The following is a 22,889-nucleotide window of genomic DNA, read 5'->3' as shown; positions in this document are numbered from 1 at the left end:
ATTCTTTCTTGATAATTTTGAAAATTGTTGTCTTTCATTACATGTCACACCTTGACAAACACGCCACAGCAATTTCCTAATACATTTTAAATCTACGTGGTGAATAAGGTTGATCCTTGAGTAGAAAGAAACATCACAGCAGGAAAAAAGGAGGAAGGGAAAGTCCTTGTGAGTTATTGTGGTACGATTTCTGTCCAGTTTAATCTATTCAGTCTCAGCGTTAACAGTAACATTTTGACAATAAGACTATAAGACATAGAAGCAGAATTGGGCCATTTGGCCCATTGGATCTGCTCCACCATTCCATCACGGCTGATTTATTATCTCTTTCAACCCTGTTCTCCAGCAGTCTCCCTTTGATGCCCTTAGTAATCAAGAACCTATCAACCTCACTTCTAAATATATCAAATGCCTTGGTCTCCACAGCCATCTGTGGCAATGAATTCCACAGATTCAACACCCTCTGGCTAAGAAATTCATCCTCACCTCTGTTCTAAAGGGATATCCTCTATTCTGACTCTGTCCCTTCTGGTCCCCACCCCCACACTACTATAGGAAGCATTCTCTCCATGTCCACTTGATCTCGGCCTTTCGTTATTCGATAGGTTTCAGAGTAATCGTCCCCTCATTCTTTTAAACTCCAGCAATTACAGACCCACAGCCATCAAACTCTCTGCATATGTTAACCCTTTCATTCCTGGGGTCATTCTCATGAACCTCCTCTGGACCCTCTCCATTGCCAGCACATTGGCCCACGACAGTTCACAATACTCTAAGTGTACTCTAATGCCATATGAAGACACGGTATTACATCCTTGCATTCATATCCTATATTTCACATGCAAAAGTAACTGCTGAATGATTCAGTCACAGCATTAACGGTGACATTATACCCGGCCTTATTCATTGAACCAGCACTGAAAGAATTGAAGCTGCAAACATTTCTCTCAGGTGTAAGGTGAGTGTAGTGTGTAGGCCTCCATGTATTTGCACAAGCCTGGGCATGTTTTTTTTTTGTGGAAGACCGGCAGTTGCCGAAGCTGCAAGTCTCCCCTCTCCACACCACCCATACGGCTTGGCACCAGTGTCGTCGCAGAGCAATATGTGGTTAAGTGCATGGCTCAAGAACACACATGCAGCCTCAGCCAAGGCTCGAACTAGTGACCTTCAGATCACTAGACGAAGGCCTTAACCACTTGGCCAACACTGTAAGATGAGTACCTAAATTATAAAGGTCTTCCTTAGCAGTGACCTTTTGCCCTGTCTAAGCCCAGCATCAGATGATTGCAGTTAGCAACTCACGACCAAGCCCTCTTCAGGTGTGTAAAACAGAAAATGAGGCAAACAGAAAAAAAGTTAAATTCCAAATTTAAAAATAATCCGCAATCTATGTTCTGTGTCTACTTCATTAGGCACAGGAGTGGCACCTGGTGCGGTCTTCTGCTACTGCAGCCCATCCACTTCAAGATTCGATATGTTTTAACTATTTCCATGAATCTTCGGCTAATTGAGACAGTCACATAATTGGGCCAAATCATACTGGTCCCGATGCGTCCTGATTAATGGGAATCCACTGAATAAGGGTGATTATATAAAAACACAAGCAAGCATAGGAAAGTTGAACTACAAGCAAAGTACATCATGATTCAACACCTTACCTTATTGCACCGGCAGACAGGTGACCATAGGAGCCACTGGTGGAGGAACTGCTGCGGGAGTTGTTGAGGATGGTGACCAAGGAACTGGGCGAAGTCCGTATCATCGTCTGAAGGTCGAAGCTGGGGTCGGACAACGGGGATATAGACAGGGTGCGCTTTCGGCTTGGCCTGGCTGACAGCCTCGGACTGGGGAAGCGGGAGCCTGTTGTATTAATTAAAAAAAAAGAGAGCAGAGGACCATGTAGTATTTCATGTTCAAAATGTCCGTTTATTCATCATGCCCAACTAATGTGCAGAAAGATGTTCAGAAAAAAATGACTCTTTCTCTGATAAGCAGCTTACTCCTCACCTGTGATCTACTGGCTACAATTGAGGAAAATTAGAAAGAAGGATTTATCTTCCACCACCTTACCTCAGGGGAACCCTGTTTATTAATGTGCACACAAAATGATAAATTGCTAAACAAAATGAAAAGGCTTCTATGTATTGCCCCTCTCATTTCTCGTGATTTATGAATCTGACGGCTGCTTAGACATTCACATCATTAATTCCCCACAACCACAGAGACAGTGGTTCATTCCTCAACCAGGAATAAGGATACCTTCAGAACAAAAGTTGACTGAATAGGAAGCAGAAGTTGAGAAATCTCAAATTGGAATTAAGTTTTACAGTTTGTGGCTATCATTAGCCGCACAAAATGGAACAAGTCCAAGGCGGCCAGCATTACGAATTGTAAATGTAATTATAACATTTACACTTGTGTTATAATTAGCTGCTCAAGATGCTCAAAGGTGGCCGAAATTACTTCTATACTTGTTGAAATAACCAATCTGGCCAGGGTGACAATTTAACCATGCTGGAAAGCTGATGGCCACTGTGCTAGGTACCTCCTGTACCTAATGAAGTGGCCACTGAGTGTATGTTTGTGGTCTTCTGCTGCTGAGGCCCATCAGCTTCTAGGTTTGACGTGTTGTACATTCAGAGATGCTTCTCCACACACCACTGATGTAAGGCACGGTTATTTGAGTTACTGTCGCCTTCCTGTCAGCTTGAACCAGTCTGGCCGTTCTCCTCTGACCTCTCATTAACAAGGCATTTTCACCCACAGAACTGCTGCTCACTGGGTGTTTTATTGTTTTTTGCAGCATCCTCTGTAAACTCTTGAGACTGTTGTGCATTAAAATCCCAGAGATCTGCAGTTTCTGAGATACTCAAACCATGCCGTCTGGCACCAACATTCATTCTACGGTCAAGGTCACTTAGATCACATTTCTTCCCCATTCTGCTGTTTGGTCTGAACAATGACTGAACCTCTTGACAACGTCTGCATGCTTGTATACATTAAGTTGCTGCCATATAATTGGCTGATTAGATATTTGCATTAATGAGCAGGTGTACAGGTGTACCTAATAAAGTGGCCACTGAGTGTGTAACCAGCAGTAAATGAAGCTGCAAATGTTCAGTCCAGTGAAGAGTAGGTACACATCCAGATAAATTTTCATCTTTGTTACCTAATTTCTATCTCTATATCCCTCATCACTAATGAAGTCAGAAAACTCAAGGTAAGTAAGATTGACAGGTGGCAGAGACCAACTAAAATTCCTTTAGAGTCGATTAAAGGTTCTCAACCCCCCCACCCCATCTATAAGAATGTATCTGAGTTAGGTTTGTATCGCCATCACATGTTGTGCAATTCGTTATTTTGCAGCAGTACAGTGCAAGACATAAATATCCCTTAAGTTACAATAAGAAATAAATATTTTTTTAAAGTTATTGTGCAAAAATAGAGCAAAATAAGAGGTTTGAAAGGGATTTAAAGGGATAGTGTATGAGGAGCCTGTCATTGCTGCTGTTTAGAAGAATGAGGGAGAATCTCAATGAAACCATTCAAATATTGAAAGACCTAAACACGAGAAAGTCTACAGATGCTGGAAATCTAGAGCAACACACACACAAAGTGCTGGAGGAGCTCAGCAGGTCAGGCAGCATATCCCTTAATTAGTAAACTAAATTAGTAACTTAAATTAGTAAACAGTCGACACTTTGGGCTGAGACCCTTCATCAGGACTGGAAAGGAAAGGGGAAGGAGTTAGAAGGACCGAGATAGAGTGAACATGGAGAGGATGTTTCCTATAGTTGGGGAGTCTAGGACCTCAGAACAGAAGGAATGTCCCTTTAGAACAGAGATGAGGAAGAAGTTCTTTAACCAGAGAGTGGTTAATTTGTGGGATTCATTACCACAGACAGCTGTAGAGGCCAAGTCATTCAGTATATTTAAAGTGGCTGTTGCTAGGTTCTTGATTAGCCAGGATATCAAAGGTAATGGGGAGAAGACAGGAGAATGAGTATTTAAATTAAATTCAAAAATTAAGTCAATGGCAGTGCAGACTGTGGGCAAAAATAGTGAGGCAATGTTCATGACAGGGTGAGGTGCTGAGGGGAGGACAGCTGTGTAATTTTGCTCATGTCAAATTCCTTCTTTAAAAAAATGACAAGACTTAGTTTTGTATAAATACCAAATGATTGGCAAATGAAAATAAAACATTAAGTGTTGTTTGTCCAACCACAGCCCCATCAGCCAAAACCCCAATACTGTCCAGTGATTCCAATGCTGACTTCTTCCTGAATTACTCACACACATTTTATTTTAGCTCATAGTTCTTGGGTCATTATATTCACTTCACCTGGATATTTCTTTATTGAGATACAGCTTGGAACAGCCCTTTCCAGCCCTTCGTGCCGTGCCACCCAGCAATCCCCTGATTTAATCCTTGCCTAATCATGGGACAATTTACAGTGACCAATTAAAGGACCAGCCGGTAGATCATTGGACTGTGGGAGGAAACCAGAGCACCTGCAGGAAACCCACACAGTCGTGGGGAGAACATGCTAACTCCTTACAGGTAGCAAAGGGAAATGAACCCGAGGTGCCGGCACTGGAAAGCATTGTGCTAACCATTACGTCACCGTGCTGCGCATCGACAGATGCTGGCATATTGATGAGAAATTAAAAGAGCCCCAAATAAACACACTACACCCAAATTCAAACCTGAATCATGAATGGTTCAAAATATTTTCTGGGTAACATTAGCAAGATTTATCTGTTCACAATGAATGAAAGTAAAATTCAAACCATTTTCTTCCCACCCTAATTAAGTAGGCTGAGTATCCTTTTCCTTTTATAAATTGGATGGAAAGTGCAGACATTATGAATTTAACATGAGACAAAAGTGTATTACCAGTAGAATTATAATTTAACTGTAGACTAGCACAACTTTCTCAATGATAAAGGGATACAAAGCAGGTTTTTCAGCATAAAACCTGTGCTGTGTATCAATAAAAGGTTCCTTAAGGTTGTCAAAGCCAGGGGTGGTTATGGGGACAAGCTCCCATTACCTATTAAATGCTCCCGATGGCATCTCAAATAACCTCTGACAACCAAGACTAGCTCCTGGCCTTCATGCGTAGCTTGGCTACTAAGCTGTGCAGAACTGTTTCTGCTGGCAGGAAAAGGAGCAAAGGTGGGTTATTGGTGCCTTAAGACCAGTCACTTTGGGCTCCTCAGCCATAGTTGGCAACTCATCTAGGAGAAGGAAAACTCTGATCTCAAACCTCCACTGCTGTGCGGCTGTACCACTCACGGGGATGGAGGAAAGCCCGAGGGAATATTCTGGAGCTGAACTCCCTGAGGCAGTCTGATGTTGATTTCAACGCTGACCGACAACTCCTGCGATGCTGCTGGTACCAAACTGCATCGGTCTCTGCCGTTCCTTTGGGTTCATCAGATGCATGGAGGGAAAGAGCTTGCTACATGGCAACAGTTTGCTCTCACATCGCACCACCCTGGCTTGCATACCTAGACAGCTAGAATGCACATCCATGGTTGGCCCTGACCTACAGAAGCCTCAAAGGTATCAGTAAACCCTCCATATTTTGTAGAGTCATAGAACAGATGCTTTGGCCCATCTAGTTTGTGCTGAACTATTAATCTCCCTGGTCCCATTCACCTGCACCTGGACCATAGCCCACCCATCCATGTACCTATCCAAACTGCCCTTAAATGTGGAAATCAAACTTGCATCTACTATTTCCACTGGCAGCTCACTCCACACTCTCACCAGCCTCTGAGTGAAGAAGTTCCCCCTCATGAACCCCTTAAACATTTCACCTTTCACCCCAATCATTGATCTCTGGTTCTAATCTCATCCGACCTCAGTGGAAAAAGCCTGCTTGCACTTACCCAATCCATAACCCTCTTAATTTTTTTATACCTCTAATCAATCTCCCCTCATACCCTAGGGAATAAAGTCCTACCCTATTCAACTTTTCCCTATAAGCCAGTTCCTCCAAACCCAGCAACATCCTTGTTAATTTCTCTCAGAACTCTTTCAAACTTATTTACATCTTCCCTATAGGTAGATTGACCAAAATTGTGGACGATACCGCAAATTAGGCCTCACCAAAGTCTTACACAATTTCAACAGCTCCTGTACTCAATACATTGATTTATGAAGGACAATGTGCCAAAAGCTTTCTTTATGACCCTATCTACCTGTGAAGCCACCTTCAAAGAATTATGGATCTGTATTCTCAGAACCCTCTGTTCTACCACACTCCTCAGTGTCCTACCATTCACTGTGTAAGTCCTACCCTGTAAGTCCCAAAGTGCAACACCTCACACTTGACTGCATTAAATCCCATCTGCTATTTTTCAACCCACATTTCCTGCTGGTCCAAATCCTGCTGCAACCATTGATACTCTTCTTCGTAGTCCACTACACCTGTGGAAGAGTATCAAAGCCTGCAGTGGGATCTTTATCAATATGCATTTAAATATTTTCTGATTGATTACATGGAACATGAAGTTTACCTGAAATGAACTATCTGTGAAAGAAAAGCCACTCAACCGAAACAATTTTACCACAAAGTCTTTTTGCAATTAAAATAAATCCAAAATAACCGTAAATGATTCTGCAGATGCTGGAAATCCAGAGTAGCACACACAAAATACAGGAGGTACTCGGCAGGTCAGGCAGCAACTATTAACGTTACAGGCCAAGAGTCCTGATGAAAGGTTTTGGTCTGAAACATTGATTCTTTATTCCTCTCCACAGATTTTGCCTGACCTGCTGAGTTCCTCCAGCATTTTGTGTGTATTGCAGAAGTTTTATGAACTACTCACATTCCATGAAATGCACAGTAAGTAGTTCTTAAAAGGAGGTGGAGACTGCAGAGAGTGTGTGGAAGAGGGTCATTAGGATACTGCCTGAATTAGAGGGTACGAGCTGTAAAGAAAGATTGAGTCGGTGGAATTCAAATGAAATGTTCGTATTCACTTCTAGAGAACTAGAATATAAAGACAGGGATGTAATGTTGAGGCTTTATAAAGCACTGGTGTGGCTTTACTTGGTGTATGGTCAGCAGGTTTGGGCCCCTTATCTTAGAAAGGATGTGCTGACATTGGAGAGGGTTCAAAGTAAACCTGGTAAAACTGTGGAATTTGTTGCCACAGGTAGCTATGGAGGCCAAGTCACTGGGTAAATTAAAGACAGAGGTTGACAGATCCTTGATTGGTCAGGGCATGAAGGGATACAGGGAGAAGGCAGGAGATTGGAGCTGAGAGGGAAAATGGATCAGCCATGATGAAATGGTGGAACAGACTTGATGGACCAAATGGCCTAATTCTGTTCCTGTATCTTATGGTCTAAACTTGGGTTGTTCTTGGTCAGTGGCTAAAGAGAAACCTGGTAAAAGTTTACATAGAACATGGAACATAGAAATCTACAGCATATTACAGGCCCTTCGGCCCACAATGTTGTGCCAACCATGTAACCTACTCTAGAAATTGCTTAGAATTTCCCTACCACATAGCTCTCTGTTTTTCTAAGCTCCATGTACCTACCTAAGAGTCTCCGAAAAGACCCAATTGTATCCGCCTCCACCAGTCACCAGCACTGCACTCCCATGCACCTACCACTCTGTGTGAAAAAAGTTACCCCTGACACCCACTCCGTACCTACTTCCAAGCACCCTTGTGTTAGCAATTTCAGCCCTGGGAAAAACTCTCTGGCTAGCCACACGATCAATGCCTCTCATCATTTTATACACCTCTATCAGGTCACCTCTCATCCTCCATTGCTCCAAGGAGAAAAGGCCAAGTTCACTCTAACTATTCTCATAGGGCATGCTCTCCAATCCAGGCAACATCCTTGTAAATCTCCTCTGCACTCACTCTATAATAGCCATATCCTTCCCGTAGTAAGGTGACCAGAACTGAACACAGTACTCCAAGTGGGGTCCAACGAAGTCTTATATAGCTGTAACATTACCCCACAGTTATTAGAACAAGATTATTAGCTACATAGAAAGGGTAGAAAGTCAGAATCTTTCCTCCAGGGCAGAAACGCCAAACACCAGAGGACATGCTTTTAAAGTTAGAGGAGGGGAATTTAAAGGTGACATGAGACGCAAGTTTTTTTTTATATGCAAAGAGTCACACAGTCAAAAATGCTGGAGGAACTCAGCAGGTCAGGCAGCATCAGTGGAAGGAAATAAACAGTCAATGTTACAAACTGAGACCCTTTTTCAGGACCTGAAAGGATGAGGAAGATGCCAGAATTTCCAACATCTGCAGAACCTCTTGTGTTTTACACAGAGTGCAGTTTTCCAGGGAACTAGGAGAATCAGCCAGACTAGTGGAGTTCAGAGGCTTTTAGATAGACACCTTCCAGAAGAAGATAATGCCAACCAACAATGTGATCAAGGGCAGCATCCTCCAGACGGTTCACAAATCTACTTCTTTTACTTTTACTTCTTTTTTTTCAAATGTGGTTCTGCTGCTGTTGGAGCCTGTCATCTGCACTATGATGGTGTATTTTCAGGCTGATTGAGCAATCTGGCACATTGCCGTCTCCGTGAGGCTTCCAGCGATGCATGCAGCCTGGAGGCAACCCCATGATCAACTCAATTTCTCGCTGATGTCATCGATCAAAGCATTGATGAAGACTGAAATCAATAAGGATGAGAGTGGAAGACGGGCGGGTGTTTTGGTTTCTGGCCACTCCTTTTATTGTTACTATTTTGTGTGGTTTCGATTGGCAGCCTGGCTCTAAGGGTGTACGGAGGGAAGGAGAATCGAAAGGTATAAATCAAGAGTGTGACAGAGTGAAAGGAGAGTGGCAGTGATGCGCAAAGCCAAATGGTGCCAGTAAATTCCATCCAGATTCTATGTAAATGAACTCTAGTATTTAAAATCTATTAAATACAATGCAGATTCTATGTAAACTCTCGCATTTAAAACCTGCTATATTCTACATAGATTCTATGTAAATACTAGTAATGTATTCCAGTATTTAAAACCTAGTGAATTCTACATAGATTCAATGCAAATTCTAATATTTAATTCCAGTGTATAAAGTCTAGCAAATTCTGCACAGATTCTATGTTAGTTCTAAGATTGAATTCTAGTATTTAAAATCTAGTAAATTTGATGTAGGTTTCATGTAGATTCTAGTATTGAATTCTAATATGTAAAATCTAGTGAACTCTACATAGGTTCTGTGTAAACTCTAGTATTTAATTCCAGGATTTAAAATCGAGAGAATTCTACGCAGATTCTATGCAAATTCTGAATTATGGTATTTGAAATCTAGAGAATTCTGTGTAAATACCCATACACAGAGGATGGTGTAACACTGGATGTTCGCCTGGGAAATGAGGGAGGGCAAATGACCACAGTGTCTGTCAGGAGCACTTCGGATCCAGTGCACAGGTCATGGTCCTGAACTTGGAGGGTTCATGGGAGCGGCACAGTAACGTGTGGTTAGCACCACAGGTTACAGTACCAGCAACCCAGCCACTCTCTGTAAGGAGTTTATGCGTTCATCCCATGATCGCATCAGTATCCTCGAGGTGTTCCAGTTGCCCCCTTACAGTCCAGAGACATACCGGTTGGTAGGCTAATTGGTCATCGTAAATCGTCCTGGGTTCAGTTGGAGGTTCCTGGGCAGCATTGGCTCAGAGGGCCAGAAGGGTTTATTCCCTGCTGAATCTCAACAAATAAATAACGCAGGCAGAGCAGATCTTGGAGTTATCAGGAGGCATCCTGCAGCGGTGAGATTGCTTACAGGGAAAGGAGTGCCTGCCAAGTGGGAGGCTTTTCAGAGTGTGACATCAAGAGTTCAAGTCTTGTATGTTCCTGCTTGGGTGAAAGGCAAGGCTTGCTGGTATAGGGAACCAAGGTTGACAAGAGATTTTGAGGCTGTGGTTAAGAGTAAGAGGCAGGCAAGCATCGAGGACATCTTCAAACGGTGATGCCTCAAAAAGGTGGCATCCGTCCTTATGGACCCCATCATCCAGGATGTGCCCTCTTCTCAAGGAGGTTGTAGAGGAGCCTGAAGACACATACTCAAAGCTTTATGAACAGCTGTTTCCCCACTGCCATCAGATTTCTGAGTGGACAATGAAACAGGTACTCTACCTCAACTTTTTTTTTATTTTCTTTTTGCACCACTGAGTTTTTAAAAAGATATTTTTTACATCATTTATTTTTTTTATTATTATGTAGTGCAATGTACAGCTGTCACATAACATCAAATTTCAGGACATATGCCAGTGATATTAAACCTGATTCTGATTCTAAATATTTATCTCCAGTTTTTATTTTTAAAGCCTCAACATTGCATCCTTGTTCTTTGAATTTAGGGATACAACGTGGCCCAATGAGCCACACCACCCAACAACCCACCTGCTTAACCCAAGCCTAACCACAAGACAAGTTAGAATAGTCAATTAACCTACTAACCGGTACATCTTTGGTCTGTGGGAGGAAACCCACATTGTCATGGGAAGAACCTACAAACTTCTTACAGAGGCCACCAGAGTTAAACTCTGATCTCTGGTGCCCCGAGCTGTAACGTTACCACGTTAACCACTTTGCTACAGTGGCGCCCAATGATACCACTATATTGTAGTCCTCTCGAAATGAATGCTAATATTTCATTTACCTTCCTTACTGCAGGCTCAACCTGAAAGTTAACCTTCAGGGAATCCTGAACAAGGACTCCCAAATTCCTTTGCACCTCTGAGTTGTGTATTTGTTCCCCGCTTAGAAAATAATCTACACTTTTATTTGTTCTATCAAAGTGCATGAGCATACACTTCCCCATGCGATATTCCGTCTGCCCAGTCTTCTAACCTGCAGACTCCCTGCTTTCTCAACACTACCTGCCTCATTCGCAACCTTGGCCACAAAGCCATCAATTCAGACATCAGAACCATTGACATATAACGTGAAAACAAACAGTCCTACAGACAACTGCAGAACACCGCCAGTCACTGGCAGCCAATCAGGAAAGGCCCCTTTTATTCCTACCCTTAGCAATGATCTGGCCCCAAAAGCCATCTGTGGCAATGAATTCCATAAATTCACCAGCCTCTGGCTAAAGCAATTCCCCCTCATCTCTGTTCTAAAGGGGTGACCTTTAGCCAGATATCAGTTTTAGAGCCTGTAACTGGAACCTGTGTTTGCTGAACTATCAGCCATGGTTTCCCTCATTGTTACTTACCCTCCATGGCGTGGAGGTACTCCATGTGCAGAGCACCAGCGGTACCAGCAGGAGGAAGGATGTCACCATATGGGCTACGGTGACCGGTCAGCAGAGCCATCTGGTGGTAATATTCAGCTGGGTTGACTCCAGCATGTGGTACTGAAAAAACAAACAGATCGGAGACCGTTATCCGAATCACTAAGTAAAAGCCAGTTAACTGAACTGACAATTTATCTTATACAATATTTCATATTACACGTCACATAGAGCACCTGACTAGGGTACCGACCAAGTTTTCATGACCACCAGTCAAGTTGAAGGAGCAACACCTAAAAGGCCATGAGACGTAGTAGCTGTATTAGGCCATTTAGCCCATCGAGTCTGCTCCGCCATTTATTCATGGTGGACTTATTCCATCTGGGTAGCCCCCAACATGATCTCATGAACATTGACTTCTCTAGCTTCTGATCATTCCTCCTCCCTTCTCTCTATTTTCCATTCCCCATTCTGGCTCCCCTCGATTACCCCTTCTCTTCTCCTCACCTCCCTCTGGCTCCGCTCCTCCTCCTCTTTCTCCCGTGGTCCACCATCCTTTCCTATCAGCCCTTTACCTCTTCAAGAAATGGTACAGCAAACATTTGTTAAGAATGGAACTAGGACATGGACATGGACATGGACATGGGAGGTTTAGGAAATGGACGTCCGCACTACATGGCAGATAAAATCTTGTCACAGTGGAGTGAACAGTAGTGATGAGCAGGAAGACATAAGACCATAGGACCATAAGATACAGGAGCAGAATTAGGCCAATCGAGTCTGCTCTGCTTCTTCATCAAGGCTGATCCATTTTCCTTCTCAGCTCCAATTTCCTGCCTTCTCCCTGTATCCCTTCATACCCTGACTAACCAAGAAATGATCAACCTCTGCCTTCAATATACCCAAAAGCCTGACCTCCACAGCCACCTGTGACAATGAATTCCACAGTGGAATAATGGACCGGAATGAGAATAATGGGGTTACAGTGCTGGCAGAGCTTACAGAGATTTGGATAGATCAGGCCATTGAGGGGATCTGAACTGGGAATGAACATTTAAAATACAAGGCATTGGAGAGAGATCTGAGTTCTGGGTAGGTGAGCATACTCGGTGAGATTCAGAAAACCAGCATTACAGTTTTGGGTGATGTAAAGTCCAGAAAAATTGTCGTACGGGGATCAGTCCAGAGAACTGGAATTCCTGAGCCTTGAGAAGGTAGAAGCATGGATGAAGGCTTTGACAGAAAATAGGCTATGACAGATGTAAAGATGAATCATACCGTGGAGGTGCAAGCTAATTGTCTTTGTAATAGAGAGAAAGTGTGGGTTGAACCCCAGCGCAAAGTTATATGGGGCTGAGTCTAAAACAGTCTGATAGAGCCTGAAGCAGTGACTGGGGAAAGGATCAGTTAATGGCATGGAAATGGAACTCATGGAAGAGACTAAAGAAAATGGCTTCAGTCCATCCAACCATAAACTGAAGTAAACTCATTGTCTCCTACAGAATAATAAAAGACCTAGACAGAGTGGATGTGCAGAGTGTGTTTCCAATTGTGGGGGAGTCTAGGACCAGAGGGCACAGCATCAGAATGGAAGGACGCCTCTTCAGAACAAAGTTCAGAGGAAATTTCTTTGGCCAGAATGTGATGAACCTATGGAGACCATTGCCACAGATAGCTGTGCAGCCCAAGTCATTGGGTATATATAAAGCAGAGGTTGTTAGCTTTTTGAGTAGTAAAGACATCATAGAATGCAGGGATAAGGCAGGAGAATGGGGTACTTGCTCAGTGCACCAAGGATGAAAGATGTGTAAAACTTACAAAATATTCATTGAACATAGAACATTACAGCACAGTAAAGGCCCTTTGGCCCATCATATGCTGACCCTTTAACTGGCTCCAAGATCAAACACTTCCCTCCTACATAGCCCTTCATTCTTCTATCACCAATTTCCCTTTCTACAAGACTCTAACGTATCTGCCTCTACCACTACCTCTGGCAGGGCATTCCAAGCACCCACCACTCTCTGTGTGAAGAACATACAGTACCTCGGACATCCCCCTATACTCTCTTCCAATCATCTAAAAGTGATGCACAAACAAGACTTGGCCCGAAACGTCGATTGTTTACTCTTTTCCATAGATGCTGCCTGGCCTGCTGAGTTCCTCCAGCATTTTGTGTGTGTTACTTAAAATTATGCACCCTCGTATCAGCCATTTCTACCCTGAGGCAGGTGTCTCTGGCTGTCCACTTGATCTATGCCTCTTACCACATCGTACACCAGTATCAAGTCACCTCCTTCACTCCAAGTATCTTCTCCCCAGCAAACTTTTTTGGATGATTTTAGATTGCAGTTCTGAATCCCAGAGTAGAAATCATGGATGAATCACGAATTTTAAAAAATCCTCTCCGGTTTACTCTAGTTTGTCTGAACAATATTCCCATTTAGACATTCTTATTAATGAACCATTCTATTGTTCACCCCTATCTGGGCACATTGAGATTCAATCCCTGTCCTACCCTCACTCCTGCAGGGAGGTGCCGAAATTCAGAGAGGTACTGTTTTAGGAAGCAAAAGTCAGGAAATAATGTTGCGGGTTTATAAAGCTCCAGTTAGGCCACATCTGGAGCATACAGTTCTGGTCATCCCATTATAGGAAGGATGTTGAGGCTTTGGAGAGGGTGCAGAAGAGGTTTACCAGGACGTTGTCTGGATTAGAGGGCATCTGCTATAATGGGAAGTTGGACAAAAGTGGGTCGCTTTCTCTGGAGTGGCAGAGGCTGAGGGGAGATCTGACAGAGATTTATATGATCGTGAGGGGCCTAGGTAGAGGAGACAGTCAGCATCTTTTTCCAAAGGTTGAGATATCTAATACCAGAGAGCATGCATTTAATGTCAGAGGGGTAATTTCAAAGAAGATGCGAGCGGCAAGTTTTTTTGTGAGGGTGTCTGATAATATGGTTGTGCGCTCAGTTGCAACTGCTTCTCTGGGTCCAAACAACGGTGTAATTGTTTGTTCTTTACCTCTTTTTTTACGATTGCAAGAGACTGATGGATATTGAGAACATCAAGTACTGCAGGTCTACTCCCCCAGGGGACAGCGGTAGAGCTGAACTTGATGTGGACCATGTTGCCATCTGCTACCTGCTACACTGCATCAGGGGCAGTGTGTGGTTCAACCAACAGTGCAAGGGGTTGTCCTGGATGTTTCCCTTGTGATCAAGAGACCCTGTTGGACATTGGTGATGTAGAATACTGCAAGTCTGGTTCACTGGTTCATTGGTGGAGGAGCTGTGTGGACCAGGCCTTCATGCCGCAGGGAATCCCAGGGGAGTAGATGCAGGAGGCAGTGTGGGAGAGTGCGGAGGCATGGCAGATGGGTAGGAGTCTTAGTTGGGTCGGGCGCTGACTCCTCCCATCGGTTTGCTCGGTGGAAGACAAGCTGGATTGCCCTCGTCTGCGGCTGCACTTGTGCATGATGAGGAGCTGCTGTGGGCTGTTCTTGCAGAAACGTGGCTCCAGCACATCATTAATGCACCATCAGTCTGCAGGCCATTTCACTCAGGGACTTGGGCAATTTGTTTTTGTAACTATGTTCTTCTGTAGTCATAATTATCTGTGCTCTATGTCAGACATCCCACCCTGCAAAAACTCATCTCGGGGAGGTAGCACCACCACCCCTGTTCCCCGCAAAACCATATCCCCCCCCTCCCTGGTCAAGCTCCAAGGGCATATGTATACAGGACATTTGATTATGAAAGAACACAACAATTTATTTGATCACATTTTGAAACTATTTACACACACACACACACACACACACACAGATATATATATATATATATATTCCTTGTTGAGTATTTTGTTGACAGTCTCAATGCTAGTAGCTAAATTGTTATGCAAATAGCTTTTCTATTTCTTTTGCAAACTTTCCTTGTACTGTGACGTGGCTTGCTTGGCAGATTTGAGCATTTTGCCAGAAGTCTCAACCTCACGGCAGTCTGTGTCAATGAATTTGTTAATTTTGCAAGACATCAGATTCACAAGTGTTTTATGAGACAGCTGACTGCTGAATTCTGTCTTAATGTGATGCACCATGCTGAATGCCCTTTCCACATCACAATTAGAATTTGGCAGCACCAAAAGTAGCTTCATCAACTGGCAGAGCTCTTTGAATCTCTACTGCCCTGTGCTCACAGATTTTACTTTGGACAGCTTCCCCCAGAACTCGTCAACTGGCAAACTCTTGTAGTTTGGCACCAGTCCTTCAAGGTCAGTTGAGACATAATCCAGGACTTCCAAGTGGAGCTGTTCTCTTGCATCTGCTTTGATCACATTTGGAAACCTCTCAGCCAAAGTCAGAATCTGCTCTGGATTCACCTCATCTTGGCTCTCTGTATTGACCACTGACAGATTTTTCCAGATTTGGTCTCTCATTGGAAACTTCTCCAAGATTTCTTGAAAGCTCCTGACATAGAAGGTTCTGGCATCTTGTCTTGTCTTGTAAGGGGGGGATCTCTTGTGCTTCCTCACTTAGCAACTGCCTCCTTGCCAGGTATCCAGTAAAAAGCTCTTCATCTGGGCGGATAATTTCAGGGTTGCTCACATCGATCTCCTGAACGTTCTGTTCTCTCGATACCTTTGGCTCAACAAATCTGCTTGCTATGTCATGCAGGAGCTCTTCTACATCTCATCCAGCTTGAAGAGGATAGGTGCCTTGCTTTGAAAAATCAAACTGAATTTGTCAAAACATTGTGTGGCGTTATGGAGAAACCGTGTATATTTTTATCTGGGGGTCTTCCAGGCTCTTCTGAATAGGAGATGACTTCTGATTCTCACTCTTTGACTCAAGATATGAAATAAAGGCTGGCCATTGGTGGAGCAGATGGTCCAAACCTTTTCCTAAAGAAAGACGCTAAACTGAACTGATGGACAATGAAAGAGAGAGAGAGGTCGACTGTAAAGCCCGCCCACAGAGAAAGCTGATAGGTCTACTCAGGGAGCCGCTATCAATATGCAGGAGACTCCCGGAACTTCTGGGAGAGGTGGGATGTCTGCTATGTGCTTTGTTCTATGTAAGACTTTGGAAATGTTTTTTGCACCTTGGCCCCAGAGGATCGCTGTTTCATTTGGCTGTATTCATGTGTATGGTTGAATGACAATTAAACTTGAACTCGGAATTGAATTTTTATGCAGAATGGTGGGTGCCTGGAATGTGCTGCTAGGGATGGTGGTAGAGGCAGATACATCAGGGAATTTTAAAAAAATGTTTGAATAGGCACCTGAAAGTGAGGAAAATGGAGGGATATGGGTGTAGGCAGAAGAGATTAGTTGGTCATCTAATCACTAATTTAATTGGTTTAGCACAGCCAAAAGACCTGTTCCTGTGGCATACTGTTCAATGTTCTATCTTTGTTACATGGTAGTTGGCTTCAATGCTATAGGACTCAATGTCACAAGTATTCTTAATGCAAACTTTGTTGAAATTATTTATACAGCTGGTGTAATGAGGTGAGATCCTTCAAATGAAGTGTCAAACCTGTAGCCTACACGCCCTTGAAATTCAGACAACATAAAACTAGTTGTGCTCATAATTCTTCTTTGTCCTCTTTGAATTCTGAAGGTTTGTGTTAATCCTGTTACCCCAAAAATGAATTCTAAATATAACACAAACTTATGTTACTGCTGTCTTTTTGGGAACTGTGGAAAATATTAGGGATTGAGTTCTTAAATTTCCTGAGTTAAAATGTTCAAAAATTCTAAGTCCAATTATGTTTTTTTTCTCTCTTTCTACCGCTGTCTTTCAGGCATCCGGTCCAAGAACTAGAGTTCCTCAGCAATGTTACTGAGAAACCACAAGACTTCTAGAATGAAAGCGTCTAGACTCTCTGCAGCACTGAGAAAAATAAGCTGCTACACAAATATTAAAGATTAAACGTCTTCATTCCGAGAGAATTTCACTTAAGCACAAAACCATAATCTATTGAAAAATGTTCAATATGCATTGAATCCACACAGCAAAAAGATACACAGCTGACTGCATAGGCTCACACCATAAATTTACATATACATTCAATGGCCACTTTATTAGATACAATCGTGGAACCCGGTGTGGTTTCCCGCTGAGGGTGCCCATCCACTTCAAGGTTCTTGGTGTTGCGCGCTCAGAGATGCTCTTTTGCACACCACCGTTGTCATGTGCGGTTATTTGAGTTACTGGTGCTTTCCTGTCGGCTGGAACCAGCCTGGCCATTCTCCTCTGACCTCTCTCACCATCAAGGTGTTTTCATCCACATAACTGCCGCTCCGCTCTCTGGATGGTTTATTTTTTTCTTTTTTAACCATTCTCCGTTAACTCTAGAGCAGGAACCCTTGGTTAATGGCAGGGGCCTATGGCATGAAAAAGGTTGAGAACCCCTGCACTAGAGGATGTTGTGCGCAAGAACATTCATCCCACGGTCAAAGTCACTTAGATCACATTTCTTCCACATTCTGATGTTTGGTCTGAACAACGACTGAATCTCTTGACCTTATCTGCATGCCTTAATGCATTGAGCTGCTGCCACATGATTGGCTGGTGAGATATTTGTACCATCATGCAGGTGTACGGGTGTACCTAATAAAGTGGCCACTTTCTAATGTTGCATGAAAGATACTCTAATTTAAAAATTAAATTGTAAGATTTTCATAATGGTTTCAGTTAATCATCAAACATGTACACATTTTGTACTTTACCGTTTCTAAAGCATTCTAAGGTAGAAAAACTTCCCACAGTGCTCACCATCAGTCGGACTCAGTCCCCTCGCTGCAGAGATCATTGACAGAGAGGGACTACTGTGCAGAGACCTAATGTAGTCCACGTAGGGGTTAATGTATGGATGTGGTGGGTTAAACACGGGCTCCGAAGTGCCAACTGGTGTTCTGTGCGGAGAAATTCTGATGAGCGAGATGTCAGAAAATGCTGGGCTACCTGAGAGAGAGGGAGGCCTGAAAGAGAAAACAAAAATCAGGGGATTGCTGGAGATTGATATATTTTTAAGAATTTTAGATTACATTTCTCTTCACCATAGCAAAGCCATGATTCACAACCTGGGTATACCCATTATGATACTAAACCAAACACAACCATGTATTGGTTATTTAGAGATAAAGCACATTAACAGACCTTTCCGGCCCAACGAGCCTGGGAAGCCCAATCACTTCCATGTGACAAAATAACCCACAATCCTTTCCATCATGTGAACACTGGAGGAAATCAGAGCACCCGGAATAAAACTCACATAAGCACAGGGAAATGTACACACTCCTTACAGACAGCGGCTGGAATTGAACCCCTGTCAGTGGTGCTGTTAAAGTACTGTGCCAACCACTATGCTACTGGCATGAAATGTGAGATGTTGGCGATGAAACGTACCAACTTCTGCCTGAGAAGCAACTTGCATCCACTCCAATTTGCCTACCATCACAACAGGTCCACAGCAGATGCCATTTCACTGGCTCTTCACTCAACCTTGGGACATCAGGACACCAAAGATGCACACGTCAAAGACACTTTTTATCAACTACGGCTCGGCATTCAATATAATCATTCCCCCAAAGCTTATCAATAAGCTTCAAAACTTTGGCCTCAATACCTCCTTGTGCAAATGGATGCTCAATTTCCTTACTTGCAGACCCCAGTCAGTTCGATTGGCAACAACATCTCTTCCACAAACTCTATCAACACACAAGACTGTGTGCTTAACCCCCTGCTTTACACGCTTTATACTTATGACTGTGAGGTTCCAATGCCATATTTAAGTTTGCTGGTGACACCACCGTCATAGGCCGAATCAAAGGTGGTGACAAGTCAGCATGTAGGAGGGAGATTGATCATCTGGCTGAGCGGTGCACTCAAAAACAACCTCTTACTCAGTGTTAGCAAGACTAAGGAGTTGATTATTGACTTCAGGAGGTGGAAACCGGAGGTCTGTGAGCCAGTCCTCACAGGGAGATCAGAGGTGGAGAGGGCCAGCAACTTTAAATCCCTCAGTATTATCATTTCAGAGGACCTGCCCTGAGCCCACCATGTTAGTGTAATTACCAAGAAAGCATGGCAGTGCCTCTACTTCCTCAGGGGTTTGCAAAGATTCGGCATGACATCTAAAACTTTGACAAACTTCTATAGGCGTGTGGTGGAGAGTATATTGACTGGCTGCATCACAGCCTGGTATGGAAACAGCAATGCCCTTGGATGAAAAATCCTACAAAAATAAAGAATATGCCCAGTCTATCACGGGTAAAGCCCTCCCACCATTGCACACATCTACACAGAGTGCTGTTGCAGGAAAGCAGCATCAGTTATCAAGGACTCTCTCCATTCAGGCCATATTCACTTCTCACTGCTACCATATCAGGAATAAGGTATAAGATCCTTAGGGGCTCACAACACCAAGTTATTACCCCTCAACCATCAAGCTCTTGAACCAGTGGGGATAACTTCACTAGCCCCATTACTGAACAGTTCACAAAACCTATGAACTCACTTTCAAGGACTCTTCATCTTATATTCTCAATAGTTATTGCTTATTTATTTATTATAACTATTTCGTTGTGTTCTTTTGTATTTGCACAGTTTGACGTTTTTTGCACATTAGTCGTTTGTTCATCCTGTTGGATGTGGTCTTTCATTGACTCTACTATGTTTCTTGGATTTACTGAATATAACCATAAGAAAATTAATCTCAGGCTTGTATATGGTGACATATATGTACTTTGATAATAAATTTCCTTTGAACTTTGAGCTGTGCTGCCACATTAAACATATAACATAGAACATTACAGCACAAGCCTTTCAGCCCATGATGTTGTGGCAAATATTAAACTTTCTCTAAGATCAATCTAACCTTTCTATCCCACATAGCCCTCCATTTTTCTATCATCCACGTGGCTATCTAAGATCTTCTTAAACATCCCTAATGTACCTGCCTCTCTCACCACACCGGCAGGGCATTCCACAGACCCACCACTCTCTGTGTAAAGATAAACTCACCTCTGACATCCCCCCTATACCTTTCTTCAATCACGTTAAAATGATGCCCCTAGCGTTAGATCAACATTTCTCTGGTCAGAAACAGACCAAAATGTTAAAGGATGTGATTTGAAATATATTTAAAAATGGGCCTTCGGCGCAGTTTTTGGAAAAATGTCAATGGACTAACTTCGGTAGGATAGCACTAACTAGCGCCTGTCTCCAGATTCTCATGTGGGAACGCTCGTGTGAGGCTGAGTGATTACAATAGGCTTTCTGAGATATCAGTAAGGCTCTCCCGTCCTCTCGCAGGGACAGTTTCTGGCTCCAGCGACTTGGCTCTCTGTAAAAAAGAGTTCTCAAAGCCCAGCGTAACATCGCCGCAGCGCTGACCCCCACCTAATGGTTTTTGTCCCCCCCCCCTCGTTTTTCCAATTAATCTTCTGCGTAAGAAAAAGCCATTGGGAGCAGCTGTCAAAGCAGTGGGGGGAGCACATTTCTTTGATGCAATCAGAACGTAGAGGCAGATTTTTACAGACAGCGATCATCAGTGCTCGCTGTTCGCACCAATCACCATGACAGACTGTAATCTGATGTGAGAAACTAATTCCACTTAGTTATCAGTTACAAGGGGCTTGAAATATCTGAATTTGACAAAGATCAAAGTTAATCTCCAGGGGAACTAAAACTCACTGAAACAAATTCCAAAGGTTCAGGACGTAGGGAATACCAAGCAATTGTTATTCTTTACTTGTCTATGACATTACACACAACAATATTTGAATTACTTATATATTTTCCCTTTCCTCTTTATGTACAGGATAAATTGTCAGTTGTTACAGTATGCAAACCTGCTAATATGTCTTAGAATGACACAAAGGAACATGATTAAATAGACATTACAAAGTGCTTTAAAAATACATCAAAGAATTCGACAGTACTGTGCAAGAGTCTTAGGTACATGTATATATAGATAGTGTGCCCAAGACCTTTGCACAATAATGTTGTGATTTTGTGTGTTGCATTGTACTGTTGCAGCGAAAACAAAACAAATTTCATGACATGTGAGTGATGATAAACCTGATTCTGATATGCGTCTCTATTGTGGACTGAGAGCGGGAAGGAGGGCAGGGAGAGGGTTGGAAAAATGGGAAGTGAGTGGGGAACACCAGATGGACATTCTGTAATGAACAATAAACCAATAGTTCGGAACCTTGCTTGTTGCCCCAGGGGTTAGGTGTGTCTACAACAGCGGCACACCCCCACCTCCCACACCCCGGCTCTCCTCCTTTGTCACCTGTCCCACAACACTCCAGCACTGTTCTATTGCCACAATTTCCAACATCCTTTGCTCCTGCCAGATTGACAAAGTTGCTCTGCACTCCACATTGCGCAAAAGTCTTGGGCACCCGAGCCGTATATATGTGCTACGACTTTTGCACAGTACTGTACATCAAAATGTATATCAAATTATTTGCTAATACAAGGAGCATAATTTTAAGGTGATTGGAAGAAAGTATATATATATTTTTAAGAGGTCAGGTTTTTTATACTGGGAGTGTTGTGTGCGTAGAATGAACTGCCGGGGTGGTGGTAGAATCAGATACATTAGGAGCATTTAAGAGACTTTTATATAGGTACATGGATGATAGAAAAATGGAGGGTTATGTGGAAAGTAACGTTTAGATCAAGGGTTCCCAACTTTTTTATGCCTTGGGCCAAACCATTAAGCAAGGGATCCATGGACCCCAGTTTGGGAACTTCTAGTTTAGATTGATCTTGGAGTAGGTTAAAAGGTCAGCACAATATTGTGGGCTGAAGGGGCTTTACTGTGCTGTAATGTTCTAACTTCTAAGTAAAGGATGGTAGGGATATGGAGGGCTATGGTCCTGATACAGATTAATACAGACAGTTTAAATGGGATAGCAGGAACTAGATGGCTGAAGGGCCTGTTTCTGTGCTGTACTTTTCTATGACACTATACACAAACTAAACACTGGTCTCTTGTTAAACAATTCATGATACCAATATACGTAATGTGTTTTCTAAAGAGTCTGATCTTCATATAATCTGATTCTGACACTGGCTCAGATGACTTGAAATGTAATCATAAAAGTAGTTTCAGAGTTAAATGCTTCATTTCTGATGACTCTGGCATCTTGTACCACTTCAGAACCACTCACAGGCTAACTGCATTTGAAACTGATTAGTTACATCGACTAAGGCTTTGAACTAGTCTTCCAAAAGTTTTACTTCAAATATTTCATGGTTTTCACTTTCTTTCTCACTCCAGTAAATCAAATCTTTATAAAGCAATCAACAAATACATATTCTGTGATATTTCACATCTGCCACAAAATTAAACAAGCCACGACACATCAGGCAGAGGTGCGGTGAATTTTAACATTATAAAAAAGCTTACCTCTGATATCCCTGCCCACTAATCTTTCCTCCTTTAAAATTATGCTCCCTTGCATTAGTCATTTCCTCCCTGGGAAAAAGTCTCTGGTTATCCATTAGAACATTCAAACATTACAGAGTTTTTGACAAGAACAGGCCATTCAGCCTAACAAAGCTTGCTAAATTCCAATTCACATAGTGTGTTGAAATAACTATCGAGTTTAGATTTGAAAGTCTC

General features: G+C 42.8%; 1 protein-coding gene across 2 annotated transcripts in view; it reads right to left on the bottom strand.

The window, feature by feature from the left end:
- LOC132402003 (transcriptional activator GLI3-like) overlaps positions 1-22,889 on the bottom strand; it is a 760,747-nt gene that overhangs the window by 75,166 nt on the left and 662,692 nt on the right. For both annotated transcript variants that reach the window (XM_059984438.1, XM_059984448.1), the window contains 3 exons: positions 18,023-18,228; positions 11,225-11,365; positions 1,659-1,860 (listed from right to left, as the gene is read on the bottom strand). In XM_059984438.1, coding sequence (XP_059840421.1) covers positions 1,659-1,860; positions 11,225-11,365; positions 18,023-18,228 — 549 coding nt within the window. The remainder of the gene's footprint in view (positions 1-1,658; positions 1,861-11,224; positions 11,366-18,022; positions 18,229-22,889) is intronic.

Source organism: Hypanus sabinus, chromosome 1 (assembly GCF_030144855.1).
Source record: "Hypanus sabinus isolate sHypSab1 chromosome 1, sHypSab1.hap1, whole genome shotgun sequence".
Lineage (NCBI taxonomy): Eukaryota > Metazoa > Chordata > Chondrichthyes > Myliobatiformes > Dasyatidae > Hypanus > Hypanus sabinus.
Note: the sequence above shows the minus strand (reverse complement) of the source record. Positions and strands in the feature narration are given on the sequence as shown.